At 39.7% G+C, this 26,604-nt stretch overlaps 1 protein-coding gene across 1 annotated transcript in view; it reads right to left on the bottom strand.

Moving 5' to 3' along the window:
- Positions 1-24,161, bottom strand: part of PARM1 (prostate androgen-regulated mucin-like protein 1) — a 102,924-nt gene extending 78,763 nt beyond the window's left edge. The window contains exon 1 of the mRNA XM_081304907.1: positions 23,854-24,161. Coding sequence (XP_081161033.1) covers positions 23,854-23,896 — 43 coding nt within the window. The 5' untranslated portion in view covers positions 23,897-24,161. The remainder of the gene's footprint in view (positions 1-23,853) is intronic.
- Between the last annotated feature and the right edge of the window lie 2,443 nt (positions 24,162-26,604).

Genomic DNA, 26,604 nt, shown 5'->3' with positions numbered 1-26,604 from the left:
CATAGTGTCTGAGTTGTTCAGAGCCACACCATAGAAGTGGCAGAACTAGGGATTGAGCCCACGTGACTGTCCTAATCCAGATCCCACACGTTTTACTCTGGCCCCCAGCTTGGTCTCTGATCCCACTGTCTTATGGTCATGCCTTACAAGTTCCTCACAATACCCCTTGTGGATACTGATCCTGTATACATGTTTTCTTTAGAATGCACACCCTGTTCTCCTTTTCTTTGCTTGTCAACTTCTTATTTATCCTGTAAAAACTGACTATCTTCTCTATCAGGCGAAATAGTTACCTAGTCTGTTTTGGGGCTTCTACCACACTCCACTCACACCTCAAATACAAAGCCCACTAGAATGCATTATGGTATCTATTTACAGGTCTAGTCTTCTATCAGACTGTTTTCTTCAAGATGAAGCCAGTGCCCTAATTTGTGTGTGTGTGTGTGTGTGTGTGTGTGTGTGTGTGTGTGTGTGTTTCTATCCCCAGGTCATAGAAGGTTCTGAGTCAATGAAAGCACAATGGAATATTACTCAGCAATAAAAGAGAAAAAATCATGGCATTTGCAGGTAAATGGATGGTGTTGGAGAAGATAATGCTAAGTGAAGTTATCCAATCCCCAAAAAACAAACGACGAATGTTTTCTCTGATATAAGGAGTCTGATTCATAGTGGGTTTGGGAGAGGGAGCATGGGAGGATTAAAGGAACTCTAGATAGGGCAGAAGGGTGGGAGGGGAAAGGAAGGGGCAGGGGGTTAGCAATGATGGTGGAATGTGATAGACATCATTATCCAAAATACATATATGAAGACATGAGTTGGTGTGAACATACTTTATATACAAAAAGAGATGAAAAAATGTGCTCTATATGTGTAATAAGAATTATAATGCATTCTGCTGTCATGTAATTAAAAAATAAAAATCAATTAAAAAATATTTTTCTAAGATGAAGAGTCATCACTCTTTGCAAACACTAGAGCTCATCAATATGCTTTCTATTGTTCTTGGAACGCCCACTTTAGATTCCATTCATTACCTGCAAGCAGAGGGCTCCAGTACCTTCAAGAGCAAAGTAAAACAAACAACAACAACAAACAAAATATTTCTCAGATGAAATAGTTCTTCCTAAGCATCTCTCCAAGCAGTCTATCACCTCCTACTGCTGCCTACTTCTACCAATGCTGGTGACCTTCTGTCCACATTTTCTACATGCACCAGGCTTTGACAACACTCTGGGCTACCTGCCTACAAAGACAGGGGCTACTTGGAAATACACAGTTCTGCTGTCTTGCTTCCACTCCTCCCTAGAGCAACTGGACTGCAGCTGCTTAATATAAATGCTATTTGCAAAGACTTGGGTGCACAGTTAAAAGACACCTGGCAGTCCCACACATTCTCCCAGGGAACAGCACCACCCTATTCTCCACCCTGCTCTTTGCAGCTCTTCACCCCAAACAGATAACGAAAGAACAAAATGTTACTCTGGCTTTCCCTGTCCTCAAGAGTCATGGAGGCACTACTATTTTGAGCTATCTTTGTGCTTCTGCATTTTAGAGAAAGCTGAGGTAGGCTCAAATTTTAAAACAAAACAAAAATTCTCATCAACCTAGCAGACAAATCAAACAGAAAAATCAGAGCTTTTACCAGAACAAAATGTAGGAAGAAAAATACCATTTATCAAAGATGTCCTGCATATCAGAATTATTCTGGGTAAATTAATCTCCTGTAATCCAATAATTCTAAAAGGTATGCTTAATCATCTCATTTTACAGATGGAGATACTGAAGCCCAGAAAATACCACTGAAAAATAGAACAAGCATGGACTTCATGGAAGAGAGATCTGAGTTCAGATTTGGGAGCCACTAGCTCTACTTGTAAGCTGCTAGGCAGGAGCTCTTAGGAGCAAGCAGTTGTACTTGCTGGTAGTGGGCTGTGTGTGTGGATGGAGGGGGGGGGTGCTGGTGCTCCTTGAAATGGCTGTTAACATTCCTTCAGTTTTTTTGTTTATTTGTTTGTTTTTTAATTTCAGATAAGGCTCTCCAGAAAGAAGTAGCTAAAATCACACTTTGGAGTGAACTAGAGTAAGATTAGCTCATTATAATCTCATTTTAATGCTAAATTCTCTGCCTAGGAACCATTCCTGTCCACCATTTCTGAACAAGCAATGTATGAAGAAGAACTTAGCAAGCTCAGGAATGTGTCCATATCTGCATGTGAGGATGAATCTTTCTAGTATGAATATGTATGAGTCACCCCTCCTTGTTTCTATGTTCAGGGAGACTTTGCTTTGGGAGTGCTTTTGTTACTTTTTCTAGCAATAAATTTCTCTTCATTCTTTATTTCCTGGTTGTGTTTATTGGTTTACTCTTACCAAAGGGTGGACCTGTTGTGTTTGGTTATAGCTTTGGACAAATTTTGAGCCTCATTAAATCTGTTTTGAAACTTAGAAACAAATAATACCAACTTTCCAGGGCTGTTGTAGAGTCAAATATGAAAATGTCTGCAAAGTATCTAATGTAAAGGTTGGCATCTTATTAGATTTAATAAATATTGTTTTCCTCTTACCTGTCTGTTACATATCAGAGTTATAATTCAAAAGCAGTGTCATGTGCTCCCAAACCTAAGTTCTTTGCAGATTTGTAATAAGGACTTGTCTAAGCTGCTCCTCCATCACCGTGGCGATATAATCATACTGGCTGAAATTGAATGATTCCTTTATACTGGCAAACCACTATCTGTTATTTCATGTATCTATGCCCAGATATAAATCTCTTAGAAGTCAAAATCAAAATGCATAAATCTTGCATTTCCCAGTGTACTTTAATGTACCTCGAGGCCAGACTGATCATAAAAACATCTTGCCAGACAATGTCATAGACCTATTTGGGAAAAAGGCTTGAAGTTGGCAAAATAATAGTGATGATGATGGTGATGATGATGATGATGATGATGATGATAACTGTGCTCCAGCTTCTATGGCATTTGCAAAAATCCAGTAAGATAGAGGGAGTAGCAATAGCTTTACTCGTCCTAAATCTTTTTTGTCATCCTCTTGTTTTGAATCAGGCTGCATTTTCTTCTGGAAAGAGAAAAGTGCAAGTCCATGATAAATGTTCTTATAAAAAGTTGTAGGTTGAATTTCCAGCTGGGAGAGATTTCATTCTCAGTAGTTTTCTTGCTGGTCATAGATGTATTGTCTTTTGTTTGCTTGATATGGAGAAAGATTCCATACTTTTAAAAAAGTTTTCACCTTAGACTCTAGGGAATGCACTGTTTGTCTTACTATGGAATTTCTTTTGCAGATAGCTCTCACTACAATACTTGAACCTAAAAAATGGTCTCACCAGGCAACATACATCCCAGCCTGTGCACCCCTCCCTTATGCCTAATGTCCCAGAAACACTGTAGAGATAGCTGAGATGCAATGAACAAGTGTAAACTTGTGGTTATGGAGTCATCATTGAGTTCTAGTTATGCCCTTTAATCTCTGACTGTGTATATGTCACCATAAGTTGATGCCTCAATTTTTCTCATCTCTGCAATGGGAGCATTAGCTGACTGCCAAAAGCTTTTGAGGACTGAATGCCACGCTGCATCTAAAGCTTCTGAGGAAGCCACCGGTGTTCCATGAACACAACAACAACAAAGATGTAATTAGAATCTAAAGAACAGGAACCTGAAGAACTCTATTCTCTGAGTATTATTTTCAATTTTTCCATTAAAATTCAAACTTGCCAGTAGTCTGATTTCTTTGGATCAGTTCTTAGGGGGGCCTAACCCTTAGAGACCTCTGCTAATATAAATGGCTTCCAAAATACTGAGTTTTGTGCATTAAATTGCCTTTATTATAATCTACATAATGGACTCTAATGGAAAGCACACCACAGCAAGAAGCCAAAACACCCTGACTGCCTGCCATGCCCAGGGACACACCTCAGAGACTTTCTGTGCTCCATTTCCTCATTTGTAACTTGAGAGGTCATTCTCTGCCTTCAAAGGTGACCTGAGGGCAAGATGAATGCATGTAAGAGCAACCTGTACAGGGAGCTACCGCACTGATTCAAGATTATTCAAGAACCAGAACATCCAGAGGAGGCTTATGAATTTTCAAAGAAGGCCTAAATCATTTAATAGTCAAATTTAATCACAAATGGATGTTAGATGGTCTTAACCTACTGGGAGCACAGAACTCAGGTATTAAAGAAAATCCATGGATCTTCTCCCAAGGGGGAAAAACAATGCACATAAGTACATAAACATGATGTTTGATACAATTTCAGGAAATTCACAGACTTCCTGATACCCCTTGCTAGGTCACAGAAGGAACTTATCAGTGATTTTACCACAATGATTAAAATATAGTTTTAAACTAGGTTTTCTTTTCCATTTTTCAAAATCTGCAACTTACATTATATAGAGTAAGTTGTTATTTGGAATACTTCAGGTACCAGAATATTCCCATTTTCCATAATATAAACTGAATTTGTACTCAAAATGATGCTGTTTAGCAAGAAAGTACAGACTGAATTAATCGAGTGCTCCTCTGAAAACCACACTGTCCAAGGCTCTTAAGGAAAATTTATCCATGTAGATATGTCTCAATTCTCAGATAATTTTTTTGTTTAACAGTTAACAGAGTCTTCTGAATTTACATGGCTCCTAACTAGTTGCCTATGTTCTGGCAAATTCATTGTCACAAGAAAAACTGAGTGTTACTTAGGTCTGATGCTAAGGGAAAAAAGATGCATTTTTATAAAAATGAAATGAAGGAAATGCTTATCTGTATAAGCACACAGGAACCTGGATGATGAGGGACATCATTGCCATTACAGGCGGGTTTTAAGACTTACTCCCTTTCCTCTGTCATCACCACTAGGGGAAACTGCTCTCCTGCAGGGCAGCATTGGTGGGTGTCTTCTGACCATGACACTAGAAGGGGCCATCAGCACCACAAAGTGAAAAGAAAGCGAGCAGGTAGAGGCACTGAGCGTACCGCAAGGTTGGAGCTACACATTGTGCTCTGTGTAATTTCAAAACACTAGCAGCATGTTTTTGTTTGGCATTATGAGTGGAACACAGGTCAAATTTATGTTGTTAAAAACCTTGTAGTTAATGCTCAGCAAAGAAAAACAGGCACACTTCCAAATACAAGCTGCCACTGCTGGAAAAGATTGACCAGAATAGACCCAGCTTAAGAAAGAACATGAACAATGACACTTTCACTAGCAAGTGAAGTGTCAAATGGCACATGCCAAACAATCATTCCTCTTCTGTTCCAAAGTTCTGTGTCTTCCCACTGTCCTAACACCCAAGTCAAGGAGAAATCAAATCTTGCCTCAGAACTCCATCTCAGAGGCTTTTGGTTCTTTCTGGGAAGTTCCTGCTTCAATAGGAAATGTTCTTTTCCCACCAATCTCGAGAATTTCTCATGATGCTGAGCCTTAGAGCTTCAGAGGATTACATTTCAGATTCACTCTCAGTTTGGGATTCACGTTCATGTCAAGTCTCAAGCTACAACCCATGTCACCCTGAAGGAGGTGGCCAGGCCAGCCACAGGAGCAACCCGGGCTGCCAAGAGAGACAGCTGCTCCGCCAGACGTGACCCACTTCCCTCCCTGTCCTGTCCAGCCCTTCGGAGTGGGCCCAACTGGTCCTCTGCTTCCCTCAGGTATCTCTGGAGAGGCCAAGGGGTTCTCAGATGTCGGTGGCAGCGGGGATCACTTTTCAAACTTTAATGTTTCTTCCCACTTCTTTCATTCTGGAAGAATTATCATAAAGTACAATCTTCCATGGAAATGTTTGCTCATCCTAAGCATGTGCCCTGAACCAGATATACGAACTGGTTGACTTGCTCACCCCTTACATAACCTCAGATTTCCCGATTAACTTCTTTAATCGTAATTGTTTTAGGAGGAAAACAAAGAAAGAAACAACCCTCAAAGCCTCTAAAACTCTTTATTCCTGGTCTCCTGGGCACCAACTTTGGGTCCCAGGCTGCTTTACCACATTGCTTTGGCAACACAATGACTCTCCCTGGGATTTTAAAATATAATGAAGCCGACTTTTTAATCTCAGCATGAATTCAGTTCTCTTCAAGGAGCTTTGTTTATAGTATCAGAGCTTTAAATTGTTTTATCTTTTACAGAATAATTCAAATAAGTAAAGGTTTAGACAGTAGACCTCTCACTTTGTTTTTAGAATATTTCTCTTACCTATATAAGCAAACTCTCTAAGTAATGAAGCCTCCTATGAGTGACATTATATTTTTTAAGAGTTTCAAATGCTGATTTTCACTCTGACTTAAAAGAAAATCTAAGAGAACATCCAATAGATAGCTATAGAACCAAAAATAAAAATGCTCATGCTCACCTAAGATACATCTTAGTTATTCAATCAGAAGAAACTGATGGATATCATTATGGCTCTTAAATATATAAAATATTCCACGTTTTGGGGGAGGAAAATAAATTTTTTATAGTATAGAAATGTCTGAATCCATTATATATATTAATATTCCCTAAAAAATTCTAATGTAAACTTTAATGTCTCCATTTAAAAATTCTTCTCATTCTACTCATCACACACATACACACACACACACACATACACACACACACTCTTCACACCAGCAAAGAGAAAGCCACTGTTCTAGAATGTCACAATATATGCATTTTGTCACAATGAAAGATTATGGATTATGTTCCCTCATCTAATAATACATGACATAGAACAATAGTAACAAAAAGATCCTTTTTTGAAAGTGGACCCTTCCCCATACCAACAGAGGAAATGTTCCATTTCTATATTGCTACTACCTACACTAAAACACAGAAGAAGGCTAGTTTCATTGCCCATATCTTTAAACTTTACCATATTCTATACACTTCCTAATCCAATGCAGGCACAGTTTTGTTTTTGTTTGTTTTTTTTTTTTTTGGTACTGGTGATTGAACCCAGGGGCCCTTAACCATTGGGTCACATTCCTGGCCCTTTTTAGTTTTTATTTTGAGGCAAGGTCACACTAAGTTACTTAGGGCCTTGGTAAGTTGCTGAGGCTGGTTTTTAATTTGTGATCCTCCTGCCTCAGTCTCTGGAGCTGCAGGGACCACAGCCATGTGCCACCTTGCCCAGCCAGGCAGTTTTGTAAGCAACAACGTAGTATTAAATGTGGCAGAGAAGAATTGAAATGGTGCTCAAAATTTGCCATATGCATCCAAAATAGTATTCAGGCTGCCACTAACCTTGCTCAAATCAGAATGTTCTTGAATCCTCTAGAGGCCTCTCACATTTGGCAGGCTGGCAGGGTAACCAGAGCTGTCATTGCTTAGTATAATCCACTCGGCTGGAGCTCTAAGGAGGGATATTAAACCCCTCATTAGTTTAGGTTATGGGTTTTAAATGAGTCTGATATTTTCAAAGTGTTTGAAAGTATTTCCTCCCTCCTTTTCTTCTTTCTTTCCTTTTTTCCCCCTGCTTTTTTTTTTTTAATTTGTGCCTGCAGGGTGCTACAGTTATTTAGTGATCAGAAATCCATGAAGGTTGGAGAAATATTGCCCTTCAAATGCCTGCAGAACTCAAGTTGAGAAATATCTCATTTAAATAGTATTAAATCAGCCTTCTACCATCAAGAACAACAAAGAAGTAAACGAAAAAACAAAAGTACTTCAAGCGATAGCAACTACTCTCTTGAATAGAACTGATTAACACTTGATTAAGTTCTTAGCTACTTTTTATCTGTGGGAAGGGTCTTTCATGAACATGGTTAGTTGTAAAAACAATGTAACTGTTATAAGGTTGAACTGTGTTCTCTGCAAAGATATGTGAAGCCCTAAGCCCTAATAGTTGTGAAAGTGACTTTGTTTTGAAATATGGTTTTTGCAGATGTCATCAAGTTAAGATAAGGTCACAGTGAATTAGGGTGGGTCCTAATCCAGTATGACTGGTTTATGTCCTTCTCAGAAGGAAATGTGAGCACAGACAGGAAAAAACAGGAGAAAGGCTATGTGAAGTCAGAGGCAGAGATTGAAATTTTATTGCCATCATTGTGCCCAGGAATGCCTACGGCTATCAGAAACTGGAAGAAGTAAGGAGAGATCATTTCCTAAAGCTTCAGAGAGAGTGTGACTCGAGGAAGACTTGATTTCGGACTTTGAACTTCTAGAACTGTGATGGAATAGAGGCCTGTTGTTTTAAGCCACGAAAGTCTGTGCTAATTTATTATGGCAGCTCTTGGAAACTCAGACAATAGATAATCTATATTTATCCCAAGTATGAACTTGGCATGGTACAAGGGGATAAGTAGCTTATAGTGGTTTGTAGGGAGTGATGTTCAGGGACAAGACACTTACTTCTGGCAACCTGGGCAGCTGGGTAACTAATAATATAGTAAAAATATATCCTCTTCTGCCAGGAGGGCACACTTACATTCCAAATTCCTCTAGTCTTGGTTGATGACACCAAGATGGATTTCTAGAGTCCCAAGTTCAAAGGAAGAGAAGTGACATAAAAACCCAGAGAATAAATGAAACTCCCTCTTTGTCACTCCTTTTCTATTGAAAGTGCAGATCCTGTTAAAAAGGAGAAAGGGGCCACGGGCAAGTACCTCTTCTTCATTTCCATAGGACATGTTGGCCATCATGAACTCAGGTTTATAGGCCTCATCTAGGCTCTGTTTTGACAACACATTTCAAAGGTTAAACTGGATTGCAATGTTAAAATGAAAAGACCTTCCATACCGAAACACAGCTCATATTCTTTTCCCACTGAGTACAGAAACCAACAAATAGATGCATTTTTCAGAGGACATGTGCATACTGTCTCTTTCCTCTGAAAAATCTCCCCTGAGATTTAGCACTGGCTAGTTCTGTCTGTGGATCTTTTAAAAGATAATCTTTATTGCCTTCACTAGTCTAGAGTGAAGTTTTATTTTATAAGGATGTGCATGTGAGGGTGGTTGCCCAAATATAACAAGTTTGTCCAGCAAGTGGTTGTAATTCCTTTCCAAATTTCATTTGATTTGCAATCATAGGAAGCAGGTGACCTGGATCTCCACAACCTCTTGCTTCTCCCTTCTCCCTTCTTGCTTCCTGTGAGGCCTTCTGGTTTTCTTTGCATTCATAACGCCCCTCTGTGAAACTCCTGATCCAGGTGGTGTCGCAGTTCCTGGGTCACTTTCTCTACCAACATATACTTTTTCCTATAGACAACTCCCTTGAGGCTGTGCTTTCTGCATGCCTGTACAAGGCAACAGATAATAACTTTCAGCTACTCTAAGTTGATCTATTACTTCTCTCAGAGACCATCAGTGCCTTAAATCTTAATTCTTAAGGAGAGAAGAACAAGGTTAAAGGGACTCTGGAGTCCCTGCAGTCAGGGGACACAGATTTTCATGAGCTTTGTAGTCTAAAGTCAGCTACTCTCACGACCCTGGGCTCCACATCTCTGATCCTTCATCTCTTTAGTTCAATTTGACAAGCTCTGAGTACCCACCACATATAAGTTCATACAAGGAAGGAAGGAACAGGAAGCTATGTCATGATTCCTGCTCTTATAAGAACAGGAAAACACTAGGAGTGCCAACATGTGCAAATAACCTAAGGAGAGCAGATATGGCATTCTAGAATGGCATTCCAGAATGGCCTAAGAGCCTGATTGATTGCTAAAGGTATGCGGCAGGTGTCCTCTTGTTGGGGAACCTTTCCAAACAATATTGGCTTATCTGATTCTGTGGCCTCTCATGCCATGCTTACCTCTACCACCTTTTTTGGTTCTGACTCTGATTCAGATCCTAAGCCATTTGACTAAGTGTCTGGACTTGTTTCTGTAAACAATTGGGAGATCTGTTTGTCACACCTTTAAAAAACTTTTTATAATGGAGAAATGTATTCATCTACAAAGCAGGAGAGAAGAGTATAATGAACACCCTATATTCCCTTCAATTTATTTAAACAACTACTAACCCACAGTTTTATTTTTTTCCTATAACATCCCCTCCTATTTTCACTCTCTATTATTCAAAGGATCTCAGCATTTCTTCTATAAATATAATGATATGTGTCCATAAAAGACATAGGTTGTTGAAAACCTAAGGATCACATCATTATCATAGTTAAAATATTAAAACCTATAAATCATAGAATATTTAGTCAATGATCAGACTCATAATTGTTTCATAAATGTCATCATTTATTTTTACAGTCTTGATTTGACTGAGAGTCCAAATAAGATCCACAACTGTGATTGATTGCTAAGTCCCTTAAGTCTCTTCTCATTTTATAAATTTTCCCCTCCTCCACCCATCTTCCTATCAATCTCTTTTTTTCCCCTTGCAGTGTACTTACTGGAGAAACTAGTTTGCTCATCCCATAGAGTTTTTCATTGCCTTGGATTTTCTGATTTCATTCTCTAGGTGTTGTTGAACATCTTCCTCAGTCCTCTGTGTCTCTTGAAACTTAATTGTTGGATGTAGAGGCTTGTTTAGATGTAGGTTCCTTTTCATTTGACAAAACTGTTTCAAAGGGAATGGCATACCCTTCCATTGGGAGATATAATTCTGGTTATGACACACTTCATGACGTTGGCAGTCACTGATGATCACTGACAAGATTCACTAGCTCATTAGTCTATGTGATAATGGTGATACTCTGTTTCTAGTGCACTTTTTTTCACTTATAAGCTAAAATACTGCCAAAGACAATCAATTAGTATTATTATACTCATTATACTCTTCATTATACTCTGCTCTCCTGCTTTGTAGATGAATACATTTCTCCATTATAAAAAGTTTTTTGAAGCATCTAATATCTCCCAATTGTTTACAGAAACAAGTCCAATCAGCCTATCATTTAGTATTTGATCACCTAGTGGTACCCTTCACAAAATAACAGCAGAATAAGATAAATAAATAAGACTTGATTCTTTCTAGTTATCTGCCATTTTCCTAAGTAATGTATTGGTTTTTTGGCATACACCAATGAAGATCAATAAAGATTGCATCACATTATTATCTTGTTTCTGGCATCATTTTGAACTTAGGAGTAAATGTATTTCATGTGCTGCTATGATTGCTATCCCCATCAACTCCCCTGTTCAGTCTGGAAGCCTCAGGAATTGGTTCCGAGTTCTTCTGACAGGATCTTAGCAGTCTTCAAAAATATCTTTGTTCCTGGTTTAATAAGATATTCTACTCATACATTTCCTAAAAGAGATCTGCCTGGAATTAGTCACTTCTCCAAGGAGCCTTCATTCCTGCTAGTAGAAATGGAATTTAGGAACCAAAATCTGAGTACCCACAAGAGTATTAAGCAGATTGGGGTCTGTATCTCCTCCTTTAGAGAGGAGCTGGCAACTCAACATGAACTAAATGGATCCAAAGAATTTGTGTAAGGGTCTATGTGAAGACAGAGGGTGACCAGTTAGGAGTTACTGCCTTTACTTAGGAAGAGATACTAAGGTTCCCAAAAAACACTGTATCTGTGGGGATGGAGAAAAAATCAGAGTGGGTGACACAAAAGGAGTTAGAAACTAATTTGGCAGTTCAAGGCCATGGGGGAAGAAGTGGGTAAAGATGAGAGATGTAAGTTATAAACTCTGTTCTGCTACCTATTAGCTGTATTCTCCACAGTTCTTTTCCCATTTTGCAGTGACCTGACCTGCAAAATGGGAACAGTATTGCCTACCCCAGAAGGTTGTTGGGAGGATTAGGTGAGGTAGCAGATGAAACCAATGTAGCATAATGTGTGACACCTAGTAAGACTAAAATCTTAAAAACATAACTCCCCTACCCAAGCCATGAGTCTAGTTTTATCAATTACATAGGGTTGGCCTAGCTTATGCCAAAGCTTTTCCCTGTCCTATCTGCTCAGCTGCCTTCCCTGGTCACACCTACATGTGTTCTCTGATAATGCCATGGAGGATTAATAATGGATCTTCTAGCATTTGCCCAAACCACATTTTATTGATTACTTTATGGAAAAGATGATATAAGAAATTTAATGTTGCCAAGAGAAAAACAAATTACATATTCTTCTGAGTGCTATTTTTCTTATTTAATATCTAAGTTGCCAACTTTCATTTTGAGAAACTTAGAATAATGTATTCAGAAACTGCTTCTCTAAGTGACAAAATCGGAAGAAATAAAATGAAAGATATAAACCTAACAATGTACCTTAAATACTGATAAGTTAGCTCAGAGCCCCTTAAAATACTATCCAAGCCGGTCATCCCAAAATGATTTATAAAGGACTCTAGTTTTAAAAAATGTAATATTACCCTAGGTCAATTCCTTCCCAGAATCTTCCCTGCTCATTACATCAGCAATGCCCTGAAACCTCTCTGAGGTTATTTGCTTCTCTAAGACCTTATTTTTGATAGCTTGTCAGACTGCTTTTTGAGTCAAGAGTTGGAGGATTAAAACAGTCACCTAGTAGTTACTATGGCCACATTAAAAGTTGTCAAAATATTCATAATATCTTCTTTAAAAAATTCATGGGGTGGGGGGGGGGAGAAAGAGAGAGAGAGAAGCAGAGACAATGACAGAAACTGAAAAAGAAAGAGAAAAGCAAAACTGACCCAAAACTCACTTGCCAGAGATAACCACTACATCATTCCAAACTCTTCTCTGCAGGCACACACATATATGCATAATGCGTTAAGTGTTTCATCAGAAGGTCATTTTATTCTGTAGCTTGATTTTTCAATGTTGGGAAATATAAAGTTACCATATATTGATTTAATATATTGTAACCATTTTTTACATGCTGGTACACAATGAACCACCCCATTTACTTAAGCAGTTGCTTATTGTTGCTCAGTGTGAATGCTAAATGTATGCGGGTTGATCTGATTAGCTTTTTGAGTGAGGGTAGTTATTTTTGTTCTTTCTACACCACATTTGTCTTTTTGAGCTTTTGGGCATCATGAACTTTGTCTTGTTGATGTGTGCTCCTTTTCCTGCCAGTCAAATATTAGGCCCTGCTTTTTATATCACTTAGGGAACATGGTATCACCCAGGGGAGGAGAGGTGGTGGAATGGCCACTCCAGTGCCATGCTCACAATATCAGACACAAATTCTTCGGCCTCCAGTAAAAGGTCAGGGTTCCTCTCCTTTGCACAACTCTGCTTACTGCCAGGGCTGCTGAACTTCAAGAGGATGGAGAGCCTGCCCTCCTCCAGAATGAGCAATGGACCTCAAGGAACCAGCAAGGCCAATGTTTTTAACAGTTTCATCTTTCCCCTTCTTTGCTTTATTTATAAGTTGCTCCTCAAGTTGATATAATCAAGACAAGTATGTTGTTATGTTTTTAAATCTCACATTCCTTTTGGCAGCTACTAAATAACTAATCATTCCTATTTTCAGTAAGTCAAAAAGTATCGGGAGTATTTACAGCACGATGAAGCCGGGGTATATGCCAACCTGGGTGACTTTAATAACAGCCATGTCAAGAGGTGTCATCTCGCCAGGGTAGATGATGCCTCCTCCCTCCACCCCCAGGAAACAGGTTTGATTTGAATGAGAACTTCAGCATTACTTCTGTTCCTTAGTCTGAAACACAATTCATATTTCAGAATCACTAAAGGAAGGTGGGATATTGAAGCCCAAGAAAACTCCCTTTAGGTTCTTGAGTTTATTAGTTACTAACTTACACTTCCAACACTCAGCAGCTAAATTTACTTAACTTTCTCAAACTTTACTGGAAAATTGCCAACTGAGCTTCCTTTAGAATCAAATCACTTTTCATCACCAGGCTATTTTTAGTTATTCAGAGAACTCTCGGAAATGTTCAAATGGTGGAGATAACAGTACCCTCCCTAGCTGAGCTCAAAGGTGACATTTTAATTGGCCACAGAGTTGAAGAAGATGTCCATGGCAAAAAAAAAAAAAAAAAAAAAAAAAAAAAGCTTAAAGCTTACATTTTAAAAAGAAGAGTTTTGTATGTGCATAGCTAAAAATATAGCTGATTTTTTAAATTTTAGTTTTTGTAATCCTCAGTGAAGACTAAAGGCCTGACCATTGCTTTTTAAAAAGCTATTTAGAATCACTAGACATAAGCAAGTCTGCCAGTGTCTTGTTTTTGGGTGATCTAAGGAAAAATCTGAATTAAGTTTTCATTTTGCCAGACCCCCCAAATATATTTTAATCATTCAATTCAACAAATAGATATGTATGCTACACACTGTATGCTACACAGTGTTCTTGCACTGAGGAATACAACAGCAAACAAAAGAGAAGAAAGCCTAAGCCTTCTGAAGCTGTGTTTTATTCAGAACTAAGGGGGAGGGGTGGAGGGAGACAGACATTAATGATAGAGAAGAGGCAAGAGTCAGACAATGGGCACTGGGCACATGGTGTTGGCAGATGGCACAGTCTGCAGTTTTAAGATGTTGATCAGGGTAGGTCTTATTTAGAAGTTGGTGTTTGAGCAAAGTTGCTATAGTTAGGATCTGGAATGTCCCCCAAAGGCTCAGATGTTTAAGGCTTGGCTCTCAACTTGGCACTTTGAAAGGTGGTAGAAACCTTTAAGAGGTAGGGCCTACAGGGAGGTTTGAAGTCATTGGGGGCCATGCCCTTGAAGGGAATTCTGGGATGCTGGTCTCTTTCTCTCTTTTTCCCCCTGAACCCTGACATAAGCCAGTCCTTCTAGGTCATGTGCTCCCACCATGATGCCCTGTGCTGCCACAGGCCTAAAGCAATGGGGCCAGTCAGTTTTGGACTGAAACCTCCAAATTAACCCTTTCCTCATTTTAAGTGGATTATCTCAGGTTTCTTGTAGTAATGGCAAGCTCTAACAGAAAAGGTTTTTTTAAGAAGGTGAGGGAATTAGCCACAAGGATAGCTAGAGAAAGTATATTCCAGACAGAGGAACCAGCCTCTGCTTACTATAAGGAAGCCAGTGTTTCTACACGGTGAGAAAAAGAGAGAGTAGAAGACTGGGTTGGAAAACAAATGGAACACCAGCTCATGCACATCTTGATGGTCACTGTAAAGACTTTGACTTTGACATCCCATCTATTTCCAATGGATCCAATGTTGCTATGTAGAAAATGGACCGTGGGAGGGAAAAGGTGAGAGCTGGCAGATCTGGAGTGGGACACTGCAGTAGTCCAGGAGAAAGACGATGGTGGCTCAGACCAGGGCAAGGGCAAGGACTTCTGCATATATTTTAAAGGTAGAGCAAACAGATTGTCTTGAAGCATTGGGTGAGGGGTGTTGAAAGAGAAAGAGGACCTAAAGATGACACGTGAATATCAGTATGAGCATCTGGAAAGTTGGAGTTGCCATTCCCTGAGATGATCAAGATTTCAGGTGGAGCCTCTGGGAGAAGAAAAGAAGTCTAGGAACTCAGTTGTGACATGTTGGGTTTGAGATGGCTATTAGTTGTTCAACTGTTGGTTTTCTTTTGACTACACTAAAATTTTTCATCCACAAAGAATGTAAATTCTCTAAGGGTAAAATTCTATTTCATTTGTTAGTGTGTCTACAGATACTTGGATACCGTTTAGCACAAGTAGAGTCTCAATAAAAACTGATAGAATGAATACTTATTAAGCACCCACTTTGTGTCTCACTCTCCTGGGGATACAGCTGCAGATCAGACAGCTAAAGTTTCTGTTTTCATTTACACTACAATCTAGTAGTGGGAGGCAGCCATGGAAAGAAAGCAAAATAAAAAAATATCTTCTATCTTTTGTTGTAGGTGCTTAGTATACACTGGTTAAATGTTTATCCACATGGCACTCTATGCATAGTATCATAATACTATGAGGGAGAAAACCGAGATTCTAGAGGTGGCATTTCATGCTAGCCTGCGTCACTCCAAAGCCCCCTTCTACATACCATGTTGCCTCTCATATATAATAACACAAATTCCATCTTCACCTGATAAATATCAGGGCTGTGTTTCTCTTCATGTAAGCATTTAAAGGAGAATATTCACAATAGGACTATTTTTAAAGTACAGCCTAGGAAAGGTGCCTGACAACAAGCAACTCAGGCCACTCAGCCCTCCTTAATTGACCCAAACCATGCAGTTGAATTCATTTTGACATCTCAGGGCATTTCTTGCTTACTTTTTTAGCACACATTTTACCAGTAAGCTACACCATCAGTCATTGAGGATTTATTTATTTATTTAGACCAGATCTCACCCCATTCTCCAGGCTGGTCTTGAACTCCTGGGCTCAAGTCTTCAAAGTGCTGGAATTATAGACATTGACCACTGTGGCTAGTAGAAGACATTTTCTTATTCTATACTCTGCTTCATAATGCTGAAGATAATTAGCTGCCACAGGGGCTGCCATGTTGTTTAATCTGACTCAATTTGCAACCTTTCACAGAACTAAAATGATCCAGTACTATAAACTTTATATTCATATACATTTGAGGAAGTATTACTTATCTCCCAGCTTTTATTACTTTTTCATTTCCAGCACTAGCAAGCAGTAGCAGCAGCAGTAAGAGGTAGTTTGGGCCTTTGTACTTCCAAATAATTTTAATTATCATCCCCCTCTTATCTAGGCTTCTTATATTTTCTGAGTCTCATGCAATCTTGATTAGATTGATAACAATCTATACAGCCTATGCAGAAATGCTGAAATAGCCCCTTCCCACAACATTTTCCTACAATGTGAATAACGAATGATCCTTTACCCCAAAAATGATAGTCTTTTTTCCTGCTCTGACCTGTTTGATTAGCTTTTCAAAAAGAGAGCAAGGGAGAGAGAGAATCAGGGATCAGAGAGAGAGAATGTCATTGAACATTATCTCCATCAACAGTTTAATTTTTTAAAAAATCAGGGATTGAACTCAGGGGCACTCAACCACTAAGTCACATCTCCAGACCTATTTTGTATTTTATTTAGAGACAAGGTTTCACTGAGTTGCTTAGCCCCTCGATGTTGGTGAGGCTGACTTTGAACTCGTGATCCTCCTGTCTCAGCCTCCTGAGACATAGGATTATAGGCCTGTGCCACCTTACGGGGCAACAGTTTAATTTTGAATACAAAATTCAAAATTTTCCTTTTAGTTGAATGTGGTGATGGCACATGTTTTGGTGCTGCCCCTCACACAGCAGAGCCCATCAACAGCAAGAATTCCCTTGATTTGCAGAGTGTGCGATCCACTAGGAAGTTGTCTTTTTCCCACGCCAAGAAATAGATGTCCCCAGATTTTTTTAAGGTTCTCTGATAAACAAGTGGCAGAAAGGTCCCTCTCATGTTGTAATTTTGAGATATACTGAAATTCTTTCATGACAAAACATATTTTAAATCAACAGAACAATTGAGGTCTTGAACATTTCCCTAGACAAATATAGACAGTGCACTGTAACTATTAAATAACACATAAAAAGAATGCCCTTTTATTCTTGCAATAATTGCTACCGTTCTTCCTAAAGAATCCAAATTGCAATACAAAACAAGGGTCATACAGAGTGTTTAACAATCAAATAAATATTCAACACTTGTTTCATGGTATCTGTCTCTTGTCTACCTGTGAGGTCATGCTATGGTCTAAATGCTTTTATGCCCCCAAAATTCATATGTTAAAAACCTACCCCCAAGGTGATATGAGGAGATGGAGCCCTCAAGAGATGATTAGGTCATGAGGGTGGAGTCCTCATGAATGGGATTAATGTCTTTATAGGAGAGGCCCCAGAGAGCGGCCTTGCCTTTTCTACCATGACAACACAATGAAAAAGCACCATCTACAAACCAGAAAGGGAGGCCTCACTAGACACAGGATCAGCCAGCACCTTGCTCTTGAACTTCTCAGCTTCTAGAATTATAATAAATAAATGTATGCTGCTTATAAGCTACTCAGTTTATAGAACCAGGCTTTTATAGCTGCCTGAATGGACTAAGAGATCATAAAAAGCTTTTCCAATGAAACTGAAAACATTTCAGGAGAGATAAACAGCACCAATAACCTATCTGTAATAAGGTTATATTCTGGACTACATGAAGTTGGTAAGAATATCACAATGTAAAACATGACATATATTTTATTAACATTATATAAAGAAATATAATGTGATCTAAGTGGAAGTCTGCATGGTAGCTCTAAGTTTATAACCACAGCCAAATAAAAAATGAAACTGTCTCTCATCTAAATCCTTTCATGTTCAACACCTGGACTAAAGTTCCCATATCCACATTTCCTTGCCCATGGAAGAGAAAATCAGGTGTCAAATTTGAAATGTAAGTGAAAGATATTATCATCAAAGATATACTCTACTCACCTTTTGAACTGAATAGACATATTTTCTAAATATCACACATGGTAATTTTCTGCAAGTTTTTAAACAATGAACAGTTGGCTATTCATAGATTTCAGCTTAGGTATAAAGGGTGTACATTTCCAACACAGTTCAATTGCTTAAGAGATTTTTTAAAAAAACATCTGCCTTAAAATTCTGTCTAATATATTGCTTCAGGCTCTGAACAGCCGCAGCTTTTAAGTGATACCAATAAACCTACCCAGCAGGGCTTATAAAACTTATATAATTAATATTTGTAAGATGTCTTAAGATCTTGGCACAAAAGAGAGCACTAAAATGCAAAGCTATTCTATAATTTTCTTTTTTAATCAGTTGCCAGACATATTCTAGAAGGTTTCTAGTTCCAGTTCTTAGGCAAAAACATTGCAATTATGAGAAATATATTTTTTTAAAGGAAGGGTCAGAGGGGATCATTAATGTAGGTCAAGGAGGCTATAGAAATTCCACCAATTGTTCAGAAGCACACAACAATGTTCAGTTAACAAATATGCTATCAGAATCAAAATAATTCACTGGAGTGAAAGCTTCCCCTGAATCCTAATCCACGTGGTTGCTAACCAAGACAGCTGCTTTTAAATCTCCATGTTTCCCACAAGCAGATTATATTTAATGAAATGGTACAGCGCAACCAAAGCTCTATCAGGCAAGATTCAAACTAAAGCTGATCTTACATCAAACCCATTGCATAGATGAACTGCAGATGAAAGGCCAAATTCAGGTTGCCAGACAAAATATAGGACACTCGTTAGAATTTGAATTCAACATTCTATAGAACATACTTAGAATCGTAGTTTATTTGAAATTCACATTTGACTGGGCAATCTGTATCTTTATTAGCTAAATTCAGCAACATGAGCCGAAAGAAAACTAAGATAATATATTTTTAATTGCCATTATACCTCCCTGCACCAATGGAAAGCAGATGAAAAGAATTCATAATTCTCTATTTTATTTTAAAGATTTTTATTACTTATAAAATGGCAGAGATCCCTAAATGATGGTAAGGCAGGTGAAGAAAATGGGCTTGCTGGTAGGAAGGGCTGTGATGAGCATTTAAAAGTTCACGTATCAGAAAACCTGATGTGACAGCAATTCCTGCTACTTGAATAATTTAAGATGCAACTAAAAAAAGAAATGTTATAAACTACATACACAAACCAGCCTTAACTGATAGTCACCTGGCTTGCCCATTAACCTACTAGCTTTGCATTTCCAAGAAAAAAGCAAATGTTGGGTAGACACTTAACTCCCTGACCACTTCTAAGAACTACCCTTGATTTCTACATGAAACTAACTTTTCCAAGTGTCAGCTTCATTTGATATCTCATAAGCAAGGCAAATATCTGATTCCTAACTAACATTTTGTTAAATTTCAGTGACAGATATTTTCAAAAAGAAGCACACTGTTGTAACTATTATTGCAAAATTCCTTTCCTTTGATACAGATTGCTTTTAGGAGATAAGATAGCCAATCCCTTCTGAAACATTTAAAACATGTCACTTTCCACCATTTCCAGTGGGTGCAATTGACCCAAAGGAGAAATTATTGTTTGAGAAAATCTGCTCAAACAGTCTAAATATTTAACCAATATTTTCTTTAAGAAAACACAAGCACAATTAGGCCAGGTCCAAATACTGAAGTTAAATTAGGGATCTGGCAATTACTGATGATTCTGGGTTCTGGAGAGAACCATTCTGAAAAATGTCAGAAAAAAATGACCTGTCTTTTTCTAAGTTGTTTTATCTGCATTGCCCAGAATTTTGTGGCACTGAGTGCCCGACCTTTAAGGTTTAGCTGACTTGGGAGTTTGAAACACAGTAGTTTGCAAAAGTCCTTCTAGAAGAAATGGTGAGACTTTACTTCTATTTGTTACTGCATACTTTTTGGATTATTATGCTAAATCTGAGCTGGCACATTATTAACCTTTTCAAATTAGGCATTTAGTAGACTCAGCTGAATATTTTCTTAATTTGACACTGGGTTTGCTGGAACAGCTGGCATTGAAATATTAGTTGAGATCTTTGATTTACATAGTCCAAGTGCAAATATAAACTTTGCTTTTGAAGAGGATAGCCTGCCTAGACTATAGCAAATTTTATTAATACGAATTGCAACAATAAGAGCTAAAACTGCACATTACTATGTCCCTAGCACTTCCTATTTGCAGGTGTGTTCATATATTTAACCTTCCATATCTTATGAGGTCTTATTTCCCCCAATTTTGTAAATGTAAAAATTGAAGATTAGTTAAGATATTTGCCCTAAATTACACAATTAATAAGTAGTAAAGCTTAGTTTTGTACCCAAGTAATCTAGCTGCAGAATCTGATGCTTCTGTAAATGTGAACAATGAAGAACTTCCACCATCTCAGAGCAGGGTTCCTATGAAGGAGGTGACCTGTCTTTGACTGTAACCACAAATTTCAGGGGAATAGTGGTTAACTGGGCTAAAAGAATGAAAACAACTCTTTTCTACCACCCATAACAAACCAAAGGCAACTTTCTGTTCCTTTAAATGTGTATGCATTTTTTGTTTAATATATTTTTGAAAAGGTTACTGAACTGATACATATCAGGACTGGTAGTATGCACAGAGCCATAACCCTGTAGGGAGAGAGGTTTCTTCAAGGATATGGACATTCTAAGTATTAGTTACCTGGAGAAGAGCTATCTGACATATTTAGAATCCACAAAAGATCCCTTGCTGAGTGGCAGACTGGAAATGTACTGTGCTGTTCTTTACAAGTGATCAATAACTATGCCTGGAGTGTTTGGCAATGGTGTGGAATGTACTCTTCCCAGAGGGAGACCAGGGCCAGACTTCTGTGAGGGCAGGAAAAGTAGGATCATAGGATTTGTACCTCTCTTACCTATTAGGTGTTTCTCTTTCATTATCCTTGAGTATTTAAAAATAATTGAAAGTTCCAGTATATTTCAGTGAAGGAGTTTTTTTTTTTTTTTTAACTTGGGACATAGAATATTAAAGGGGAGCAATGGTGGTGGGACTGAAGGAAGATAATCTACAAGTGAGCAGGAAAAGTCTAAAGATGAAGGTTACCCAATGACAGGCCATCTTCCCTTCCTGCCTGGTTCTGGGGCCAAACATTGGAGGTTCCAGATTGTATTTTAATTTAAAAGCAGTTCTCCTATATACCTTATACGGGCATAATATAAAAGGTGGTTTTTTTAACATAGTTTTTAACACAGCAGTGCTTGTGTCCTACCATAATAAGGACTGAAGAGAGAACTGAAGTTCATCCAAGGTATTTTTGTTCCTATTATTTAAAACACAGGTGGGTAAATGTAGAGATCTACCTGGGCTGGATTGTTGACAAGGCACAGGTTATCTTCAAATGTCCATTATAAATCCTGGAGGAAATGCTACATATATATATTGAGAGGATTTATTAGGATAATAATAGGCTCTTGCCCAACCCTTTTCCTGGCTCAAGAAGGTATCATTTTGAGGATTGTACAAAAAATTGTTAAATCCTCTAAAGCTGGAGGAAAAATGGTAGAAAACAGAAAAGAAACAACGGCCTGGGGGAAGTTCTTATTAGAAGTGTGCTGAGGGAGCTCTAGGATAGGTGTGGAAACATGCCTGCTACTCTGAGTAACCCTTTCCCCCTTGCCTCTTTGCAACACATCAGGTTTTTTTTTTTCTCCTAGAAAAATAATATTTTAGATTCTGAAAACATCTTACTTTTGAATGCAAAGAATTTCAGGAGGTCTTTGTATTATTTTCCTGACAATATATTGCAAGTAACTCTTTAACAATGAACTGAAACCTAAAGAGATTCTTTCAGAGGCACAAGCTTCAGAGGTAAGAACAAAGCTTCCATTAGTTCCATGGCTCTCTGGGATAGGTCCATAGAGACCAAATAGGGGAAAGAGGCAGTGTGCCTTCCTGACTCCCAGGAGCCCAGGAACTATCCTGATCTTACTGGCTCTGATCCCTACAGATGTAGGTGGGGGCATGGATGGGGCTGCTCTGCCAGTCCCTGGCCCACCAGCCCCCCCTCTGGGGGCAGTGGATGAAGACAATATTCCTTCTCTCATAATAACGAGGTAAACTGTAAAACTGGATTTAAAAAAAAAGAAAATCTTGAGCTTAGGAAAATAATGCTACGATCAACTGCTTGCTAGGATTAATTCCAGTTTTGTCAATTGCCTGGGCTGGTCAAAATATAAATATATAAAATAAATAAAGCAGCAGCTACAAATCAAATTAGCAAACAAGCCCATCTACAGGCTCTCTTAGGGTTTTCTGAGCCTCCTGAAAAGATTTTTAAGGTAAAAGTAAAGATGCATTCCATTTCATTTCCTAAACATCTCTTGGTTTGAAGACTGTGGAATTACCATGCGAGGCCATCCAAGAGCTGCCGACCAATGACAGATTACACCTTCCAGTTCCACTCTTTCATCCCAGCCTGAGGCAGCACAAGCCAAAGAGCCCGGAGTGTTCTGGAACCGTCAGCAGATGAATCTCCAAACCGTGCAAACGCCAAAACAGACGTTCAGCAAGTAAACACCACACTGTACCTCGACTTTGGAAACTTTTTCTTAAATCTGTCTTTTGTAAGCTGCCAGGGAACCAGTAGTTTCTTTTCAAGGGACAGTAACGACTCAGGGCCACAATTACAGGAACCTTAAGGAACTCAGAGGGGAGAAGCTGGATATCCAACTCTAGACTCAGTATTGTCTAGCCCTCTCTCCAGCCCCTACCAAGACGAACTCTGTCTGCCTGCTCCACTCTCCCTAGAACCCCCCGCCTGAGGTCGTGGCTGCGGGTAGTCCTAAGACCTGAGAGGCGCGCGCGTGGGGACTTGGCCGGGAACCTGTGTGAGGGGTGGGAATGGGGAAATGGGTGGAATTGGGGTGAGGGGAATGCTAGCTTTAATCAACATTCTAGTTTCTTCCAAAAGGTACATTTTTGAAAGGCCCCCGGACACAAGAAAGACCTGCAAAAAAACCCTGATGTGAATTCGCGAGCTTGACCCCAGCTGGGTCCACCGTCCCTAGGACCTCTTGAGCCATATCTTACCTAAGTATAACTAAAAAGGGACCTTGGAGACCCCGGGATCGCCAACCCGGAACGAAAACCAGCCCCACCTGGGTAGGCAGTCACCTCCTAAACCTTTCGAGATGCGACTACCCGAAACCCCACTCCTTCCCCTGCTTTTGAATCCCTCCCCAGGCCGAACCGCGACCAGAAGTCTGATCCGGACTCTGGCGGGTGCGCTCAGGGACCACGGCGAAGAACGCAAAGGAGGAGTAGACAGTATAGCCCTTGGGGGTTTCAAATGTGCTGTGCCAGCCAGCCACCTGTTCCACAAAGCAGAGTTTGTGCGGGCTCGGGCTGCAGTAGGAAGGCTTTTTCATCCTTTCCTTCCGCACCGCTCAAGACTGCCAAATCTAAGTGCGCACACACCTGCGCGCAGTCCCGGAGGTTCGCACCAGGTCAGGATCCCGCAAGCCGCGACTTACTTCCCAGTCTCCCGGCTTCAGGTGGAGCCCCAGCTACGTCCGCGGGGGCCACACCGAGCCTGGCCCCTCCTTGAGGTCTGCGCTAAGTACCTGCTGTGAAGATGCACAGAGCGAGGAGAGTCTTGCAGACCATGATATCCCGGTGCTCAGTGCCGAGCCTGGTGCCGGCGGGAGGAGTTTGCTGGGGCCGACCGAGCGCTCCGAGCGCGGGAGACTCCTTCTCTGACCAGCGGGCTGCGGTAGGAGCTGGGAAGTGCAGACGGCTGGGCGCCTTTGGCTGGAGCAGCTCAGGTGGCAGGCGGCGGGGCGAGCAAAGCTGCGCGGCTCAGTCAGCTGCGTGCCCTCGGGCTCCCAGCGCACTTCTGCTCCATCCTAGCAGCCAAAGGCCGGGCCGCCTCCGCCGCCAAACCCCTCCCACCAGGGCCCCAAGGCGTTGACAGGGCCTCCCCCCCGCTGGCTTTCTCCCTCGCAGCTCTCAGGCCCCAGGAGCTACGGCCCAGGGCGGCCTCTGCTGGACAGTCAGTATGGGAGACCCTAGGTGTTTTTTTTTTTTTAATTAATTTTTTTAAATTTTTATATATGACAGCAGAATGCATTACAACTCTTATTACACATACAGAGCACAATTTTTCATATCTCTGGTTGTATACAAAGTATATTCACACCAATTCGTGTCTTTATACATGTACTTTGGATTATGTTGTCCATCGTAGACCCTTGGTTTAAGTGGATTCTAAATGCTTAGAGCGCCTTGCACTATGTTAAGGGGGATGCAAAGTGTGAGCAGATCTCTGTCTTCAAGAATCCATCTCAGCTTTTCTTACATGAGCTTACAGTCTTTAAAGAGATGAACCAGCACATTTCTTTCCAGCTATGAAGAAACTGATCCTCGTCCCTCCAGATATTTTTGAGTGTACGTTAAATCTTCACCCACATTCAAGTCCACTGCACTTCCTCCTTTCGGAGGTAGGGTGTCTTTCGATTCCTATTTAGCTTCCTATCTATCAGAAGAAATAATACTGTCAGAATATCCATCATGAGATAAGTGAGCAAGGTGCTATTGAAAGTGTTGTATCTCCTTTTAAAACAACAAGGCATGAAAATGATTACCACCCCATTTTACAGATGAGAAAACAGATGCTGAGAAGAAAAATAACGTGCTCAAGATTACATAGCTGGTAAGAATAGTTTGTGCACCAGGCCCATAATAACAAAAGCCGGCATTTCCTGAAAGATTGCTGTGGGCTAGGCACTGGACAAGCAGCTGTACAGGTCTTAATCAAGTCATTTATTCCCCTTAACAATCCCTGGAGATGGGCGCTGATGTATAGTCATCTTCAGGGATGGAAGTGGCAGCACAGAGAGGTTTAAATTAAGGTTTAAGACTTGCCCAAGATCACACAACTAGTAAAGGTAATAATAAGTTACCCAAATAGGCACCCTGGCTCATCCTCTGTACTCTGCTGCCTCTCCAAAGCCCACAGCTTCTCTGAAGAACAGATCAAAACTGGCCTTTCACTGTATTCCCTGCCCCCCCTTTCTTATGTCTTAGACTTACTTAGTTCTTACCCCTCAAATAAGATTTCAGATCCTCCTGCTACCTGTGTTTATGAGTCTGACAGTCCCCTAGTCACCAGAACTGGGAGCTCCAGGAGTTAGTTGAGGAACCTTCCTAAATAAGTGGATTTCCTGGTACCATTAGCAGCTCTGGAGAACACCTTTAATCTGTGACTTCTTTCTCATACACAGGGCTCTTTCCTCACTCTCTGGGGTATCATCACTTTTTTCTGTGGCAAGGTCAATTTTCTGTCTGATCCCACCATTGCCCCTCACAGATCTTGCTTTCACTTCCACAATGAGTATATACTAGGCTCATATTTTTCTTTTGTTTTGGCCAATTTATTGATTTCTGTTGAAATGAGAACCAAAAGATACCACAAACAAATGCCCATCCCCCTTACCTCCTGGTGGTAGAAACTGCAAATTCAATTTGTTAAACATGTTCTTTGAATCATTTTTGACCTCAACGTCCTTCTGGTTTCTAGTGTAATCTAAGTGATTATGAAGAATTTCTGCATCTGGGTTTTGGTTGTCATGGAGGCAGGGACCACACACACAGATGAAGCTTTGCAGGGACATTCTATGAGGCACTGGTGCCTTCAAATGGGGGTGATTTAAGTAAGTGAATAAAGGTTTCAAAGACCAAGTCACAGAAAAGTTTATTTAATTGAAATTCAACAAAACACAAAATTTTAATGGGGTCCCCCTGGAGTGCCAAGTACATGTGACTCTATCAAAGATAATGGTTTGATATTTAAAGGATAGTGATCCCTATGTATTAATCAGTTAAAATTTCCAAGACTTTTGATTGTGCACAGAATCAAGTTGAAATAATTTCTTTAATTAAAATCATTCATTTTAATTGCTGATTAAAACTTTTTAATCTATTAATTTAATCAAAGCACATTTAATCACTTTAGTATATGCCAGACTTTATGATACACTGTGGAAATGTAATGGTTACAAAATCCAGGGCAGGCTAGATTATGCTACTGAAATAAGTCAACCTAAAGTCTCTGAGGCTTAAGCAATAGCAGTTTGTTTCTTGCTTATCAAAGTCTACTATGGATCCAGTTTACTTCCCAGAGTAGCTGTCTTGTATGTGAGGACTCAGTATTATATCATTAGATCAAACACTACTTCCACATTCAGTGAGGTGGGAGAAGAGAGAAGTGAAGAATAAAGAGTAGTATTTGAAAATAGAACCAGACATGACACTTCTGTATGTATTTCATTGACTAAAGTAAGTCAATGGCCATGCCCAACTTTGAGAAGGTAAGG

Source organism: Spermophilus citellus, assembly GCF_964194105.1.
Source record: "Spermophilus citellus genome assembly, chromosome: 8".
Lineage (NCBI taxonomy): Eukaryota > Metazoa > Chordata > Mammalia > Rodentia > Sciuridae > Spermophilus > Spermophilus citellus.
This window is presented reverse-complemented; position numbering and strand designations above follow the sequence as displayed.